Source organism: Thalassophryne amazonica, chromosome 19, assembly GCF_902500255.1.
Source record: "Thalassophryne amazonica chromosome 19, fThaAma1.1, whole genome shotgun sequence".
NCBI classification, from domain to species: domain Eukaryota; kingdom Metazoa; phylum Chordata; class Actinopteri; order Batrachoidiformes; family Batrachoididae; genus Thalassophryne; species Thalassophryne amazonica.
Genome location: NC_047121.1, coordinates 59,178,905 through 59,197,090, shown reverse-complemented (window position 1 = coordinate 59,197,090; position 18,186 = coordinate 59,178,905). Strand labels below are relative to the sequence as shown.

Sequence of the window (18,186 nt, the reverse complement as noted above, 5' to 3'; positions counted from 1 at the left end):
TCTGGCTCTGAATGTGAGCGGTCGACCGCTCGTGTTTGATGAGAAAATTCTTCAGGTCACAATATTCCATCTGAATCCAGACAGTCACAAGGCAGCAGAAAAGGTGTTTTCTTGCTGGATGTCCACACAACCAAACTTTACCTGTGTGTTCCACTCTGTTTGAAAAGAGCAGCTCTTCTATTCCACAGTCCATCCTTTAATTACCTCCTGCTTCGATTAAAAGTCCAGTTTAGAAAATTGTTTCATTTTGGATATGTAATTATCCATTCTGAAAGTAAATTAAATGAGCCGTGGCTCTTAACTTGCTAATTGTAAACTGTAGCTTGCTGTCACTTATTCTGCAGCTGAGGAGTTGCTGCAAGAAGAATCCCTGGGATCACTAGTGCCCCCTACCATGTGGCAGGACAACTGCGTGCCTCACTTGGTGCCTTTTTGCAGCATTTTATGATCACTCAGCACACAAAACACGTTACACACACATACAGCTGTTGACAAAAAACACTGTACATTATGTACATCAATTTTATTAGTGACATACAGAGTCAGTGAATAAAAAATAATCTTGTGAAGTTAAAAGGAAAATAACTTTATAGTACAAATCACTGGATGAATATAACCATTTGGTTTATTTTTTCATTTTACATTTTTTTTCTTTCCATGATGACAGGTGAGGCACTGCCTCATCTGTGTCACCTGACATCACTGCACTCCAGTTATTGGTGTTTCTCTGATATTCCTGTATTAATAAGCATTGTGTGTTTAGGATTTGTCAGGAAAATCACATTGTTTTATTTGTGCTTCTGTCGTGCAGAAACCATTCATTTGTCCATTCATTCAAACTGATAATTCAGACTATTCAGTCGTTTATGGGTGTTTCATTCCAACTACTGTGTGCCCTGCATGTTAAGATGAGCCATTCAAGTTCATCTGTTATGCTACATTTACACATAATGACGACAAGTCACGAATGCCAAAAAGTTCTTGGCCGCTGATCACGAATGTGATGATTTGAGGCAGAGGCATCAGGTGTCCTCAGGAACTGCTGCAACCTGTTACCACGTGTTCCGATTAATGGCACGTGTTGCTGGCGAATTATCCATTACGCACGGTCAAGAATAATGTTCCGCGCTGTTGCGCATAACAGCGCATCATTGCGTTCTGTCATGTTGTGAATGACGCGAATTGTCTCCACACACATCCCCATATTCACCATCAGCTGCTGAACAATTCAGATCGCTCCAGTTTGCTCTTCAAAATCCACAGCAGAAGAACTTTGTGACTGCATGCTTAGTTTGGCTCTGTGCCATGGAGTGGCAAGACGGATCAACACGCTCAGTTGCGACCTCCACAACATGAGGCGAAATGAGGGTGGTGCGTAACATTCGTGGAAGATTTTTTTGACAGCCAGAAACATGCTCCATGAAAATCACAAATAATATGCACTATTAAGAAACCTATTCAGATGCGTTAAGTCAAATTAAGAATGTCAAGAATGTGCCAAGAATGACACAAATATGACATTCCTAGCGCATCCTGCTTATGTGTAAACGCACCATAAGGCAACAAATCGGCATAGAAAGGCTCTGAATTGTTCCTGCGTGTCCATGTAGACCACAGGTCGAAAAATTTAGAAGTAGATTGAAGTATGTTGGCATAGTACATGTGAAGTAAAATGGTTGTGCATTCCTTTACAGGTATGATTTAGTTTCCACTACTTTATGTTGAAAGGATATATTTGTAAATTTTTGTCTAGTCCCAGTTGAATAGTCCCAGACAATAGTCCCCACAATACTCCAGAATGTGCAATTGCATGATATAATCCACTGGGTTCAGACTTGCCAGACATCACTCCCTGCTGGACTAATAAAGGAATATATTATCTTACCTTCCCCAATTGTATTTGGAAATTGTTTTGTCTACATCTGTGAAGATTATGGTGAAACACAATTAGATAAATTTATATTAAATTTTGGTCCTTTATTTTAGTACTTTGATCTGAATTAATTTTTTAAATTCTCTGTCCTGTAGGAGGTGGTACTGCAGTCTCTTTCACCAGCAAAACAAGCTGAATTCCTTCTTGAACCAGCCAACCTTTCAAATGAAACTGTTGTGACGCTGGTGTTTACACAACTCATTAATTCGTCAGATGTGGCAGAGCTTGGCACTTTCTTCAGCACGTTTGTTGGTGGTATTTCCGAGGTTTGTGTCAGTATTTTTCAATGCAATTGATGCCTAATGTTGCGAACTGAATTTACCTTTTGCAAACACTATATACAGTGTCATATATGCTATGGGTGACATCGTGACAGCAGAAAATGATCAGCTGTTAAAGGATATTTATCAATTGATTCTGTTGAAGAAGTAAGGTAAATGTGTAAATATTTTGGGTGACATTGTAGTTTGCATACTCTCTCTCTCTCTGTCACACACGCACAAACATCTATAATATAACAAATTTTTCAGTCTACAGTATGGTACTGTTCTTCTACAATGTGCCTACTGTAACATACAACAGCTTATCACTGTAAAAACATTACAGTACTGTCTCACTGTTGAATTACAATCATCTGTTGTGCTTGTCAGAATAATTTTGCTTATATATATATATATATATATATATATATATATATATATATATATATATATATATATTACTGAGGTTTCTTACATTTTGCATGAAGCCATGTTGATTTGGCTTTTGCAATGCAACTCCAGCTGTAAAAGCAGAATGAGACATGGCCAGCATTGAACCAGTTACTGGGATTAAAGTTCTTCATCACTCTGATGGATTTCTGTCAGATAGGCTGCCAAAAAGCCATACATAAGATCAATGCAGAGCTGATGGGAATAATATATGTGATGCAACGTGCAAGGTAACATGCAACACAACGTGCAATGCAACGTGCAATGCAGTGTGCGAAGCAACGCACAAGCGACACGAATCCTGCTTATGGTACAGGGAGTCCTAAACAGGAAGTGCCAAATTTTGAGTCCACATTGAAACAGGAAATGCCAAATGTTGAACACTTCCTGGATTGACAATAGAAGAGAGCTTGTGGGCTCTCCAGGGAATTCAGTGGCAAGGTGACACTGAAACAGGAAGTGACAAATTTTGAGCCCACAGTGAAACAGGAAATGTCAAATGTTGAACACTTCCTGTAGCTACAGCAGAGGATATTAACCTGTTTTTCATTATGTTGTTTTTGCACTGATATGTTTATATGTTTACTGGTATTTTTGCTGTTAATTCCTCCAATTCAAACTTGTCAGTGTAATAAAATTCGCTCGGAGAATTTCGCGCTGTGAAAACTGTAAACAAAGTCATGAATCTGATACGGAATCTGGACCGATTGTCATGGTAATGGTCTAATATCGGAAAATATCAGACTGGAAATCAGCCAGTCAGAGCACACTTACTGCCGTAGCCATATAATGAAATGGAAAGTATTCAAAGCGTTTCCACTTTTTCCACAATTTCATTTTACAGCTTTACGAGGTCTGTGAGAAAAATAACGTACCTTTTTATTTTTTTCAAAAACTGTATGGATTTGAATCACGTGCGATTACATCAGCCAACCTTGAACCCTCGTGCGCATGCGTGAGTTTTTTCACGCCTGTTGGTTACGTCATTCGCGTGTGGGCAGGCTTTGAGTGAGGAGTGGTCCAGCCCTCTCGTCGGAATTCATTTGTCTAACAACTGGCTGAGAGACTGGCGCTTTGCTTTATCAAAATTTTTTCAGAACCTGTGAGGCAGATCGAAGTGGACACTGTTCGAGAAATTCAGCTGGTTTTCTGTGAAAATTTTAACGGCTGATGAGAGATTATGGAGTGTTACTGTCGCTTTAAGGACTTCCCACGGAGCGGGACGTCGCGCAGCGCTCCGAGGCACTGTCGTCAGCATGTTTTGAGCTGAAAACCTCCAAATTTAAGCCTCTGTTGACCCAGGACGTCGTGAGAGAACAGAGAAGTTTCAGAAGAGCTCGGGATCAGCAGTTTATCCGGACATTCCACTGTTAAAGGAGATTTTGTAATGAAAGACGTGCGGACGGATTGGCGTGTCGCCGCCACAGGAAAAACACCTCCGTGTTGATAACCATTTGTAAAAACCAGGCGGCTTTTGATGGCTTTCAGTAGAGTGAGTATCTGAGAAATTGTTTAACAGCTGGACATGTTCCAACTTGTCCTTAAGGCTTCCAACGGAGGTGTTTTTCCTGTGGCGGCGCACCGCGCCGGCTGCCTGCTGACGCGCCAATCTGTCCGCACATCTTTCATTACAAAATCTCCTTTAACAGTGGAATGTCTGGATAAACTGCTGATCCCGAGCTCTTCTGAAACTTCTCTGTGCTCTCACGACGTCCTGGGTCAACAGATGCTTAAATTTGGAGGTTTTCAGCTCAAAACAGGCTGACGACGGCGCCTCGGAGCGCTGCGCGATGTCCCGCTCCATGGGAAGTCCTTAAAGCAGGGGTAGGCAACCTGTTCCAGAAAGAGCCATGAGGGTGCAGGTTTTCTTTGCAGCCACTGACTCCACCAGGTGATTTCACTGATTAACTGATTCCATCTGCTCAAAGTGATATTAATCAGTAAAATCAGCTGGTGGAGTCAGTGGCTGCAAAGAAAACCTGCACCCTCATGGCTCTTTCTGGAACAGGTTGCCTACCCCTGCCTTAAAGCGACAGTAACACTCCATAAATTCTCATCAGCCGTTAAAATTTTCACAGAAAACCAGCTGAATTTCTCGAACGGTGTCCACTTCGATCTGCCTCACAGGTTCTGAAAAAATTTTGATGAAGCAAAGCGCCAGTCTCTCAGCAAGTTGTTAGACAAAGGAATTCCGACGAGAGGGCTGGACCACTCCTCACTCAAAGCCTGCCCACAGGTGAATGTCGTAACCGACAGGCGTGAAAAAACTCTTGCATGCCCACGAGGGTTCAAGCTTGTCTGATGTAATCACACGTGATTCAAATCCATATAGTTTTTGAAAAAAATAAAAAGGTCCGATACTTTTCTCTCAGACCTCGTAGTCCGGAATGCAGTAAATTAATTTTTTCCCCAAAAATTCTCCTCATAACACCCCATAATGACAACATGAACAAAGTGTTTTTTAATTTTTTTTGCAAATTTATTAAAAATAAACTAAGAAATCACATGTACATAAGTATTCACACCCTTTGCTAAATGCTTTGTTGATGCACATTTGGCAGCTAACCCTAACCCAGCCTCAAGTCTTCTTGAATATGATGCCACAAGCTTGGTGCACCTGTCTTTGGGCAGTTTTGTCCATTCCTCTTTGCAGCACCTCTCAAGCTCCATCAGGTTGGATGGGGAGCGTCGGTGCACAGCCATTTTCAGATCTCTCCAGAGATGTTCAATCAGATTCAGGTCTGGGCTCTGGCTGGGCCACTCAAGGACATTCACAGAGTTGTCCTGAAGCCACCCCTTAAATATCTTGGCTGTGTGTTTCGGGTCATTGTCCTGCTGAAATACGAACCGTCGCCCCAGTCTGAGGTCAAGAGCGCTCTGGAGCAGGTTTTCATCCAGGATGTCTCTGTACATTGCTGCATTCATCTTTCTCTCAATCCTGACTAATCTCCCAGTTCCTGCTTCTGAAAAACTTCCCAACAGCATGATGCTGCCACCACCATGCTTCACTGTAGGGATGGTGCCTGGTTTCCTCCAAACATGACACCTGGCATTCACGCCAAAGAGTTCAGTCTTTGCCTCATCAGACCAGAGAATTTTGTTTTGGTGTGAGAGTCGTTCAGGTGCTTTTTGGCAAACTCCAGGTAGGCTGCCATGTGCCTTTTACTAAGGAGTGGCATCTGTCTGACCACTCTACCATACAGGCCTGATTGGTGGATTGCAGCAGAAATGGTTGTTCTTCTGGGAGGTTCTCCTCCCTCCACAGAGGAATGTTGGAACTCTGACACACTGACCATCCTGATTGCTCAGTTTAGATGGCGGCCAGCTCTAGAAAGAGTGCTGGTGGATCCAGACTTCTTCCATTTATGGATGATGGAGGCCACTGTGGTCATTGGGACCTTTAAAGCAGCAGAAATGTTTCTGTACCCTTCCCCAGATTTTTGCCTCGAGACAGTCCTGTCTCGGAGGTCTACAGACAATTCCTTTGACTGTTGTGCGCTGACTGTTAGCTGTGGGACCTTATATGTAGATAGGTGTGTGCCTTTCCAGATCATGTCCAATCAACTGAATTTACCACAGGTGGACTCCAATTAAGCTGCAGAAACATCTCAAGGATGTTCAGTGGAAACAGGAGGCACCTGAGCTCAATTTTGAGCTTCATGGCAAAAGCTGAGAATACTTATGTTCATGTGATTTCTTATTTTATTTTTAATAAATTTGCAAAAATCTAAAATTTTTGCAACAAAAAAAAGCTTTTTCACATTGTCATTATGGGGTATTGTGTGTAGAATTCTGAGGGAAAATGTCATTTACTCCATTTTAGAAGAAGGCTATAATATAACCAAACATGGAAAAAGTGAAGCACTGTGAATACTTTCTTACTTTCTGCATGCACCATACAATCTATTGTTTTTTGTTGGTGTTGTTTTTTGTTTTGTTTTGTTTTGCTTTTTCTAATTCAGGTTAGGCCCATATGTTTCACCAGGTTTAATTAAAAATAAAATACAGGAGAAGAAGAAGGTGTTATCTCCTTCCTGCTGTCAAAAATGTGTTTTAAAATGTAAGGATTCCACCCCTTTGTCTGGATCCACAAAAAAAAAAAATAGTCCTACACACTTCAAGCCAAACCCAACATTTTCACTCCATTTGGTGAACAAGTGATGAAATATTGTGCTTATAAGTCCTGTTATATTTCCTGATGAATGTGTTTCCTGTTTTGGTTTAGCGCAACACAACCATTGATCCAAAAGTGCGAGACATTGTTTTAAGTATGACGCTGATGGCACTTGGTCCACAACTACCCATGCTACGTGCTCAAGAAGTTGACATATGGTTCAACAAAAACCTTGTACTATTCCTACCCAGCATTAATGTCACAACAATTAATTTGATTTCAAAAAACATCAGTTGTGCATCTTATCAAGAAATGTGAGTGGAACTCTATTACCCCCTGTCATATTAAACTGCTGTCTTAGTGGGATAAAGGTAAACAAAAGAAATGTTGTCTTCACAGTGTCAAGGGTTTCGGCAGTGTCGACAGTCATCTCTCCCAAAACCAGACTGTGCTGATTTTCTCATTTTTAAAGGAATATCTGATGGCACAGTCCTCATCAGGTATGTTAGATAATGAAAAAAACAAACAAAAACACACACACACACACACACTTGGTTTCAAAGAATTGTGTGTTTGTGAGGATAATATCAAGCCAATGCAACACATTAAAAAAAATAAAATTGTCTTTGTCAGGTTTATCCTGTGTTGAAGGTGTGAATGACAGTAGGCGTTGGCTTCAACGCAACTTTGGCCCATTCCGTGTGCATGCAACCTACATGGATTTTGTGACTCTTAACAGGGACTTCAGTGGGGTGAGTAAGCTGATATTGCCAAGAATTTGGGATTGAACATGTTAAATTCTCTGAACAAACATCAAATTTGGAATTCAAGAACCAGAACCGAGCACAACCTATGCATATACAAGGGATACTGTATTCAGTTTTTTTTTTTTTTTTTTTAGGCTATGCTAGCAATTCAACCATCTTATGGGTTTTTTATTTGATACTGCATAAATTTTGTTACATGCTAAGGATGAGTAATGCTGTTGATATTTCTGGAAATGTTGAAATTACAACAGGGTAATTGTATTGTTTCATAAAGAGCTATCGTGGACAATATGTTAAGATATCTTGGCCGTCCTGTACTTTTTCCTTGTGGCTTTTGAAATAAACTGATGCCATAATGTTGTATCAGTCAAAAGTAACTCTGGTTGTTCAAGATGTTTCAGACTCAGTTACTGGGCTGATGATGGTGCTTGTATCCTTCAAAGTGGCAACACAATATTGTATTAGCGTTTCACAGGACAGTTCACACAAAGTTTGTTTGGATTTGTTATGTTCAGGTATTTATTTATTTAACCTTTATTTAACCAGGAAAATCCTGTTTCGATTAAGAACCTTTTTTCAAGGGAGACCTGGTTAAGATAGGCAGCAGCAAATATAAAACACAGCTACACGATTACAGAGACACAAATAAAAGACAAGTAAAAAGATTAAAATTACAAGAATATTATAAAAAACAAGTGCGTGTTATGGAGTTGGCCTTAAGCAGGGGAAACTGGGGCACAGTGGATCAGAAATGTTGTTTTGTGGCAGCATAAACACAATATGCATAGGTTTAGGTCATTTTGTTGTGGATGTAATACAGCAAGTTATTGTTTATAAGGCTGTGTTATTTATTTCTCCCCAAGTGTAATTTACAGGTGTTTAAAATTGAGTTAAAAAATTTTTAATTCACTGTGCCCCGAATACTAATTCACGGGGCACAGTGAATCAACTTAGACTATAATGAAAAAAACACATTATTATAAAGACTTCTTCAAAATTATTAAATATATGCTGATGTATATACAAACTATAATCCAACAAACCAGCTATGTAATGTGAGTGTCTTATGTAGTGATATAAGTCCTTTAGAAGCTATTATAAATACAACTGTCATAATTTCTGTTCAAATGTGAAAACAGTTGTTTATATACACAAATTCTAGAAATAATTCATAGAACAATAAATGTGTAAACATCAACAAATAATATTTGTCATCCACTTGGGGGAGGTGATGGTCTAGTGGTTAAGGTGTTGGGCTTGAGTCCAGAAGATCATGGGTTCAAATCCCCGCCTGACTGGAAAATCACTAAGGACCCTTGGGCAAGGCCTTTAATCTCCTATTGCTCCCGGTGTGTAGTGAGCGCCTTGTATGACAGCATCCTGACATCGGGGTGAATGTGAGGCATAATTGTAAAGCGCTTTGAGCGTCTGATTCAGATGGAAAAGCGCTATATAAATGCAGTCCATTTACCATTTACTTGATACTGGGGCTTCGTAAATCACTTTCTAGACTGATTCACTGTGCCCCGGGTGCATGTGACACACGAGTCATGTTATAAAATAGCTGATAATCTGGAGAAGACATAACACATGCTCATCATTTAGAAGGGGCAGTCTTCTAACTAATAACAAGTTTTGGGGCCACCTTTCCTCTGTTGTGAGAAATAAGTACAAAGACACTGACATCTACAAAATTTACTTTTGACAGGAAAAAACTGACTTCACTTGCCATTTTGTTTTACCCTTAATGTATCCAAAAACAAAACACTAATTTATGAGGGGGATGTCTTTATGCATAAAAATATGGCATAATTGTTGTTATATGTATATATGAAATATATGTAGTTTTGCCCCGTGGCCCGAAACCAGAAAAGCGGTTGAAGATGAGTGAGTGAGTGAGTGAGTGAGTGTAGTTTTGCAGATATAGCTACTGATTGACTGTGCCCCGTGATTCACTGTGCCCCGGTTTCCCCTACTCTCAATTTGGATTTAAAGCACTTCGTGAACTTAAGGTTGTTAATTCCACTTCCTGGACAGTTGGGTACAGGAAAGGAACATGATAAATAATGGCTTACTGAAATTCTGTTGTTTCTTGTAGGTGGAGGTTGCAGATCTCCTTACTTTAGATCAGCTGGCCCAACTGTCAACACACCCATCACGACTAAACACAGCACAACATGCGGAAATAATCATAAACTCTGTCAGATCTGCTGACCTCGGTGCTTTCTTTGACACGGTCTCACCTGCCATTGAGGTAAATGTTTATGTTCCATTTTCCCAGAAATACCATGACATATCAACACAAGTCTGATTAAAATAAAATATGTATGTTAATCGATGATAGTGGACAGAAGTCTTGTCTTGAACTATGAGGTCTTGTACAAGCTTTCAAACAGTTTCACATTGTCATAATGGTACTGGAATGTCAGTGCTCTGGCATGACCATGGTACAAAAAGGACAAAGACTTCCCACTGTATAACAGTTTTACTGAGTGACACGTTGTGACCTTCATGCAACTTTCTGACATATATATTAAAGAAAAGGTAAGATGTTATAGGAAAGTTAACTTTATGAAAGAAAGACATATTCTAGTTATTCTCCACTGTAAGAACCCTAACCTTCACTTCAACGAAAGTGGTGGTTTAGAAAACAGACTATCAGATGACTTTAAAAAAATACAAAACAAGGAAAAACACTGTTTTTGTTGATGAAGATTCTTCGTAACCCGGGTAACATTTTTAGACGTTTACTTCAAATCAGCTGCACTTCTTGTTTCGTCATCAAGACGTTCCAACACTCATCCCAGTACTTTCTCAAGTCTAAATGTTAATACTGTTGTGCATTTCCACAGAATGACCAAGCCAACTACTCACAAGATGTGAAATCTACTTTCCTCAATGCAATATTTGTCAGAGGAAATCTATCCTCTCCAGCAATCAGTGACACAATGGTCCAGTTCTGGCTTGATCATCGACTAAGACCCCTTTTGCACAACCTCCGTTCCAGTCTGGTGACACCACTTTTTAACATTTGGAACAACAGGAGTTGCAACAGCAGTGAAGAGATGTAAGAATTTCATCCCATTAATCTTCAGTTTAAAGCAAATGCCTGTACTTGTAATGAAATTATAATGGCAACAACATTTTGATTTGATTAGTGTACAGTTTTGAATATCATTTATACTGTTTGTATTACAAAATTAATTAATGATTGGTGTTTTCATCCTTTTTAACTGCTCATCATTTCAAACTAGGATTGGTGTGTTGGAAAAACTTCATCTTACATTCAGCAACGCCACCCGAAGGGAGATCAACAGAAATATTTTCCTCTTCCTTCAAGGTATCATATTGGTGTGCACATTCAATACCATGGTAGTGACAATGACAATATAACACTCCACTAACACACTGTTAAATTTATTTTTTAACTCGTTTTTTTGTGTGTGTGTGTGTGTGTGTGTGTGTGTGTGTTGCATATTAAAATCGGAGGCGAGTTCTTTGTTCATTTAATTAAATACACAGTAATTTAATTTGCTTGTGTTTGAACCAGGACCAATGCCTCTCAGGTGTTACACTGGTGGAAGTTTCTTTGTGTATTTAAGAAACACCTTCCATAGTTTTGGCTCTCCAGATGTGTCCATGTTCATATCTCTTCTCCCACAAGATCGACAGTCAGAGGTAACATATTACTGAATGCCTTTACTTTAATTTAACACATGTGGAACTGGCTTGAGATTCAGAAGTGGACATTTTGATATATTGTGCTCTTCAGCCAGCTGTAAGTTATACTATATATCGTTTAATAATAAATAAAACGTGATCATTGATCATTATGATAGTGATCATTAGGTAGTTGAGAATTTGACCATCCAGAAAGTTGAAAATACTTTGTTGTATTTTCACAAATGATTTAGTTCTATTTTCAGAGATGCTCCCTGCAGTACTTTTTTTTTTTTTTACATTATGTTGCAGTTATAGTTTATAATTATAGTTAATGCTTCAAACTCATAGTTTGAAGCATTGGTAACGTACAGTGCTGATACAATTTACTGCTTCTTTTTTATGTAGTACTCTACTGTGTGCATTTCTGTTTTCAATTCTTTTTTTTTCCTTTTAGCTTATATGTACCATCAGCACATCAGAGCTGCGTCAGTTCCTCAGTCAACCTAATGTAATTGGAAACAGCTCTGACATCTGTATCATCTTCAACAACTACAACAACACCTCTGCTTTCCTAGAGACCGTATGTGCTTCACTGTGTTCCCGTATTAAAGATCAGATTTTTTTTGTTTTTGTTAGTACAGTATAACAGTTTAACTGCCTGCGTATGTCATCAGGAAGATGTGCCAGACGATGTGAAAATGGCGATTCTTCCCTGTGTGTGGCCTTTATCCTTACGCAGTAACAGCAGGTCTGACGTTAATCTCTGGTTTGACGTACGGTTGAGAAACTATCTCAGGTTCCTCAATCAGCGCCTTATCAGCTCAGGTGAAGTGCAGAATGCCACTTGTGTGGCCTTCCAGAAACTGTGAGTGGATATTGTTTTGATTTTGTATTTATACTTGAGAGAGTTTTGCTATTTAATCCCCATATTTTACTAAAATCTGATACATTTGAGTAGCTGTGTTTTTGGTAATGGTGTGTCTTGTGCATTAACCAATTTACAGATTGAAAGCCTGGCTTCGTCTCTCTGTGTGAAGTATCTTTGAGCAAGATGCTAAACAATCTGTGCTTTAAGACCTCTGATTTATTTGTTTTGCTGGGCAAGAAGGTCTAGCACCAGGAACCAAAAATATTACAGTGTCATCCTGACATGATCATCAGTCATACTTAGATCTGCTGTCACTATAAAAGGGGAGGAATTTATCAAATTGTGGAATGAATTGATAAAGCCACATTTTTGTTTAAACGGGGGACAGATATAGTAAAGCAGTTGACAATGCAAATTTCTGTCTGTTTCTCCTGGAGTCTAGTGAAAGTATCCCAGTGACAACTGGGCTGTCACATATGTTTGAAATGATGCACCGTTTGTGTTGTTTTGCTTTCAATAGGGTCTTGGTAATGGGAACCAACTTCACCTACAGTGGCACAGACATTGAACCGCGTGATGTGTACAACACCATTAGGAGCTACCTGAGCAATGGTAAGGTTTTTCTTTGTATATGATGAGCAAAAACCCACCAGTTTCATTGACAAATGACAGCCAGCTTTTTACCAGCTTCAACTATGTGACATGTTTTATAAGTAAACAATAATTCAGCTTGCTGCAGACACTTGACACGCAACAGCTGGAGAAGATGATATTTGAGCAATTTGCACGTGTAATCGTCAACAGGCCATTAACACTGAATTTATTCCCTCTCAGCTCCACTGCTTTTTATTTGATTTTGGTTTTGTAATTCATTAAACGAAGAGATCGGTGACAGTAAATTGTAAAACATGTGGATGTTGTTATGACAGTATGTCATTTATCCTATTTCTTATTAGTCTCTGGAGTCAAATGCTACAATGCCAGTGATGCAACACTAAACTCGACTGCCTGGTTTGTCAATTACATCGGAACGTTTGTGAGATTTATTACACTGGACGATCTGAATGCCTTTGTCAACACCAGTCAAGTAAGACCCTTTACAAGTTATGTATAACTTATTGTACATTTAAGGTAGAGGTTTTTATCTCATACAAGTGCCAGTAATCGTTTTTGGATGAAAGAAAAAAACAAAACCAAAAAAAACAGTTTGCGTGCAACATATGACAAGAAAATGCAGTTTTGAAACAACACACCAAGCCAATTATTTTTGTTTCTATGTGTAGATTGCAGTGTTCGTGCAGAATCCAGCTAATCTTCAGCTCTTTAACAACACAGCAGTTCCAGAAGATGTAATTGATTTTTACATCAGTGAGCTTTACAACATCAATCCCACTTTCAACCCTGTGAAGTGAGTATCCACTGAAATATGAACCACTCATCCGTGCAGAGTTTTGACAGAATGTGTTGCTTTTGTATTTTTGCATATGTGCATCATTGATTCAGTAGAGGAGTATTGGTTTTAATGTATATTAAAATAACTTTTTTCTTCTAGCCTTCCTGGGCATCTTCTGTGCTCTGCTGATGTTCCAGGTTCAGCATTTGTTTCTCAGAATGAAGCTGATGCCACACTCCTCTTGCAGAAACTAAATAATTTCTGCAATGGTTCACAGAATCGTGAGGTACCTTTTCCATCATAAACCAGACATAGGCATCATTTCTTTAAATTGTTTTTTGTTTGTTTGTTTTTAATCAACACCAGCTTTTGACAGATTATTAAAAAAAAAAAGGTTTTGTACTCAATCTGACTCAAATATTGAATCAAACCTGGCCTCCATCACTGCACGTTTTCACCCACATCTAAAATGTCAATAACAGTGAATTATATTTTCATGCTTCACTTTTTTGATAATCTGGGCTCTGTGTTATACACTCAGTGCATAGAGCAGCACAAGTGTCATTGCTATTTTTCACCAGACACAGCTGTCATTTTAACGCCGAGTGCCTACAGCCTTTAGACATGATACCACCAATTCCCAACCTCTTAACCTTGTTAAATGAAGCCGACTCGGAAATTGAAAATACTGCAGTTTCATGAATGTCCAATTGAAGTGCACCACTCACAGTAGAATCCCGTATTAACCCTCTGGGGTCCGAGGGCATTTTTTGGACAGTTCACTCGCCTGGCATAAATGTTTTATTGTTGCTGTTAACAGCTCTCCCTGCAACCCACAATCAAGTTTTATGTCTTTTTTTCAGGACAACCTGTGCTTTCAGAATATATATGTTTTTGTTGTGTTTTATAAGTGTAATAAAGGTTTACAATTAAAAATAGGCAAGGAAAAAAATAAAGCAAAAAATAATTTTCCAGACACATTTATTCAAAACACACAGCAAACTATAATAAACAACTGTTTTGACACTTTATAAAGGTAATTTGAGGTCTTGTGTGAAAGACTGTGCAACAAAAAGGTTCAAACAATAAACACAAATGCACATTTTGAACAATATATACAAAATGGTCTATGCATTTTGTTGTCCATTGATATGGTAAACAGTGCTTTACGCAGAGAAAGCAGCAGAGTTATCCAGTAACATTCACATGCAAACTAGTGGAGCAATCCTGATAGTTACACCCTCTTTGTTTGAGCACGTGAGAATGTCATCAGAGGCTCTCCGTCTGCTCGCGTCTGATCGCTGTGCATAATGGAGCCGGGCACACTGAGTATGTACTAATAGTATGTACTCATTGGAGCACCCAGGGGGCTATTCAAATGGGCCAACTAGTAACATATCACTCCTGAAAACGATCTTTGGCTTTTCACGTGAGGTAAATCTGCCCTACGATTGGATTTTGGAAAACCATGCGATGGTGAACCAATTCCGATTGGACACTCACATTGCACACGTCATCACACAGCTACCATGAGGAGTACAAAGATGGCCGATGGCTGGCTCGAAAGTCTGCGGAGTTAACTTTTCAGCAAAAAAAAGTAAGTTTCTATCTCATATCATTCAAAAGTTATTTATAATTTAGTAAAGCTTGTGTTGTGTGGGCCGCTGAAGAGGAGGTACTGCTGGCCCACCACCACCAGATGGCGCCCTGCTTGGAGTGCGGGCTCCAAGCACTAGAGGGCGTTGGAGCCGCTGGAAGTGACAGCTGTCACTTATCAGCACCAGCTGTCACTCATCACCATCACTACAAAGGCCGGACTGCAACTCCACCTCCTCGCCGAGAAATCATCTACCATACAGGTAATTCTCTGCTGTATCTATAACAAATAATAGTCTGATCTCATTTGCAGCCATTTTCCTGTGACGGTGTCCTTATCTGCGGTATTGGCGTTTGGTGTGGACTGCGACGGCTTCGCCTCACACCCCAAACCAGATAAGTGGTTTCACAGGAGCTGTACGAGTGTGTTATTGGAGGTGGAGGTGTTCCCTCCTAACTGAACACAGACTGTGGGATTACTGAGTGTGCGTACTCACACTCATCAAACTGTTTCTGTTCTCTGCCAGCAGTACCGGGTCTGACTGCTGAAGACAGTGGCCACCTGGGGCGCAGGGCTTGGTGGCTCCGGTGTTCTTCAGATCTGTTGGTGGTGGAAGCTGTGTGGGTTCCGGCTCTTCTATCACCAGACGTCTTCTATCTTCGAGCCTGCCACACGCCACCTTGTGTATGATTGACATGCCGCACTATTGTTATTGTCTGTACTTCGTTGTGCGCTTCACAACATTAAATTGTTACTTTTTGGCTTATCCATTGTCCGTTCATTAACGCCCCCTGTTGTGGGTCATCACAATTAAACATGTATACATTCTGGTACTAAAACACTGTTTCAGTCTTTATATCTAATTTTCCTCTTCATGACACATATAAAGGTGCTACAAATATATTTTTTACAACTAGAAACTCTTTTAAGGTTGGGAATAATTAGGGCGTGGTCACTTCGAGCGACAGTTGAGCACCTTTGTTGGCCCCGGTGGCAAAGGCTGCTCGTTGCAATGGAATTGATGCAGATCAACTGTTTGTACTTTTTCTTCCAAATATATGAGATAATATGGCTTATTTTGCAGATAATCCTATTAATATACTATCAAAGAAGTTAGTGCTCCATTAACATTTTAGCATTTAAATTTTAGCATTTAATTTATACGTTAGCACCGGGTTAGCACTACTTATCAAGTAGGAATGAAAGTTGCTCAGGTAATATGCCACTCATACATTGTAATGCCCACCCCCAAGACATCTATTATGAAGACCACTGCCCAGTCCAAAAAAATATCCATTAATCAAACACGAGTCAAAGTTAGCCTGTTAGCAATGATTGTTTTTGAAACTCAGGTTGGGGGGCATGTTCAGGCTTCATTTGTCCTGCCCAGGTCACACCAGTCTTTAAGGCAGGGGTGGGCAACAAGGGCCAAGACACTGCAGGTTTTCCTTGCAACCAATCACCTCAGCAGGTGGGTTGCTGATGACCGTCTCACTTGAACATAAACACCTGGTTGTCAATGAAATCACCTGCTGAAACACCTGAACATTAATAAAATCACCTGCTGAGGTGATTGGAAGCAAGGAAAACCTGCAGTGCTTCGGCCCTTCATGGCACATGATTGCCCACCCCTGCTTTAAGGGATAAGCACTGCAAAGATGGCGACTTCCAGAGCTGCCCCACCCGCTCTTGTCCAGTATATATGCTGCCTATAGCTACCACTTGAAATTGTTTGGACTTTGTTGGTGTAAGAATGAGGTGTGGTTGGGCACAGAGCTGGTGTGTTGATATTATCCATCAATATCAGGACAGGTTTACCACTTAGATCACCAAAAACTCTTATCTAAATTTCTGCGTGAGGTCTATTTTAGCTGCACCTTGGTCACTAAAAATCTTCAAACAGTGTATTTCCACTATTTCCACTGTGTGTATTTCCATTTCCATTTTGGCTGCTAATTCCACCTAGACACTGTGCGTCAAATATTTCCTTGGCACTAAACCACTCACACGTGTTCATCCTGATTAGCAGTTCACCAAGTTCAGACACATCTCAGCCATTAAAGGTGAAGACAGATGACAATCTGATTGGATGATTTCATCATATGACTACATAACGCCCCTGTGCAATGCGCAGCACTAAACCTGCGCCTTTGTGTGCTGCACCATCATTTGTGCTGATATTTCCTGAAGCTTAAGTAGCGTTTTGTACTCTGACGTCCTCCACATGGATTTCTACTCCTTTATAACATCTACACAAATCTTTTATGAGCTGTCCATGACAAAAACAGAGATGGACAGAGGATTTAACATACATTGCTTTTCTGTAGAATATCAGGTTTTTGTTTGTTTGTTTGTTTGTTTGTTTTTGTGAGTGTTTTGACATTTCAGTGCAGATACTAAATGACACTTGGTGGTGTCAGTGCTGTCAATGCAATCATGTTCTTCAAAAGAATTTTTGTCAAATCATTGTTCTTCCATTTTATTAAGCATGCATTTCTGTTTACATATTTGTTGTATAGGTATCTGCAGCTCTGGCATCAAACTTTAAAGAGATCAATGCAAATATTATTAAGGTATTAGGCGAGAGCAGCTCAGGTCTGAGCACTGGCCAGCTGGCTACAGTTCCATCATCAGTGCTAGTTTCCGCCTTGCCCACACTGGGATCTGCCAATTCCTGGGACCAGGGTCAAGCCAATACAGTCATCCAGAAAATCACATCTGGAGGCTTCAAGGTAAAGAAAGACACCGTCCTCTTCTTCTACAACCACTACCCAGAAGCACTTGATGCTCTCATATGATCTTTCTGTGACTGGTGTTGTAAAATGTGATTGATCAACAGATCAACAGTGGGTCCTCCCTGACATCCCTTGGAACTCTTGTCATGGGCATTTCATCTGACATGATGGAAAGCATTCCATCTTCTGAATTACTGAACATTTCCCACAACGCCAACTTTGTTTCCAATATTGAGGCAGCCCCACCAGTTGTCAGAGAGACCTTTGTCCAGAAAGTAAGTTAACTTTCCGCTCACACCCTCCTGACAGCCATCTTTTAGTATTTCCTGTACTGGTAACAGTGTAGTGCCTGAGCAGCAAAAATGTTCATGACTTCGTGATTCTTTCCCAGCCAGCATGAGTAGAT

The 18,186-nt window shown here is 39.9% G+C and overlaps 1 protein-coding gene across 1 annotated transcript in view; it reads left to right on the top strand.

Annotated features, from left to right (window-relative positions):
- Nucleotides 1-18,186, top strand: part of LOC117531935 — a 73,958-nt gene that overhangs the window by 27,662 nt on the left and 28,110 nt on the right. Inside the window, exons 56-71 of the mRNA XM_034195125.1 lie at nucleotides 2,029-2,199; nucleotides 6,869-7,071; nucleotides 7,157-7,257; nucleotides 7,391-7,509; nucleotides 9,623-9,778; nucleotides 10,377-10,591; nucleotides 10,779-10,864; nucleotides 11,075-11,202; nucleotides 11,642-11,767; nucleotides 11,862-12,052; nucleotides 12,576-12,667; nucleotides 13,012-13,142; nucleotides 13,339-13,463; nucleotides 13,608-13,734; nucleotides 17,565-17,777; nucleotides 17,885-18,055. Of these exons, the coding sequence (XP_034051016.1) occupies nucleotides 2,029-2,199; nucleotides 6,869-7,071; nucleotides 7,157-7,257; nucleotides 7,391-7,509; nucleotides 9,623-9,778; nucleotides 10,377-10,591; nucleotides 10,779-10,864; nucleotides 11,075-11,202; nucleotides 11,642-11,767; nucleotides 11,862-12,052; nucleotides 12,576-12,667; nucleotides 13,012-13,142; nucleotides 13,339-13,463; nucleotides 13,608-13,734; nucleotides 17,565-17,777; nucleotides 17,885-18,055 (2,355 nt within the window). The remainder of the gene's footprint in view (nucleotides 1-2,028; nucleotides 2,200-6,868; nucleotides 7,072-7,156; nucleotides 7,258-7,390; nucleotides 7,510-9,622; nucleotides 9,779-10,376; nucleotides 10,592-10,778; nucleotides 10,865-11,074; nucleotides 11,203-11,641; nucleotides 11,768-11,861; nucleotides 12,053-12,575; nucleotides 12,668-13,011; nucleotides 13,143-13,338; nucleotides 13,464-13,607; nucleotides 13,735-17,564; nucleotides 17,778-17,884; nucleotides 18,056-18,186) is intronic.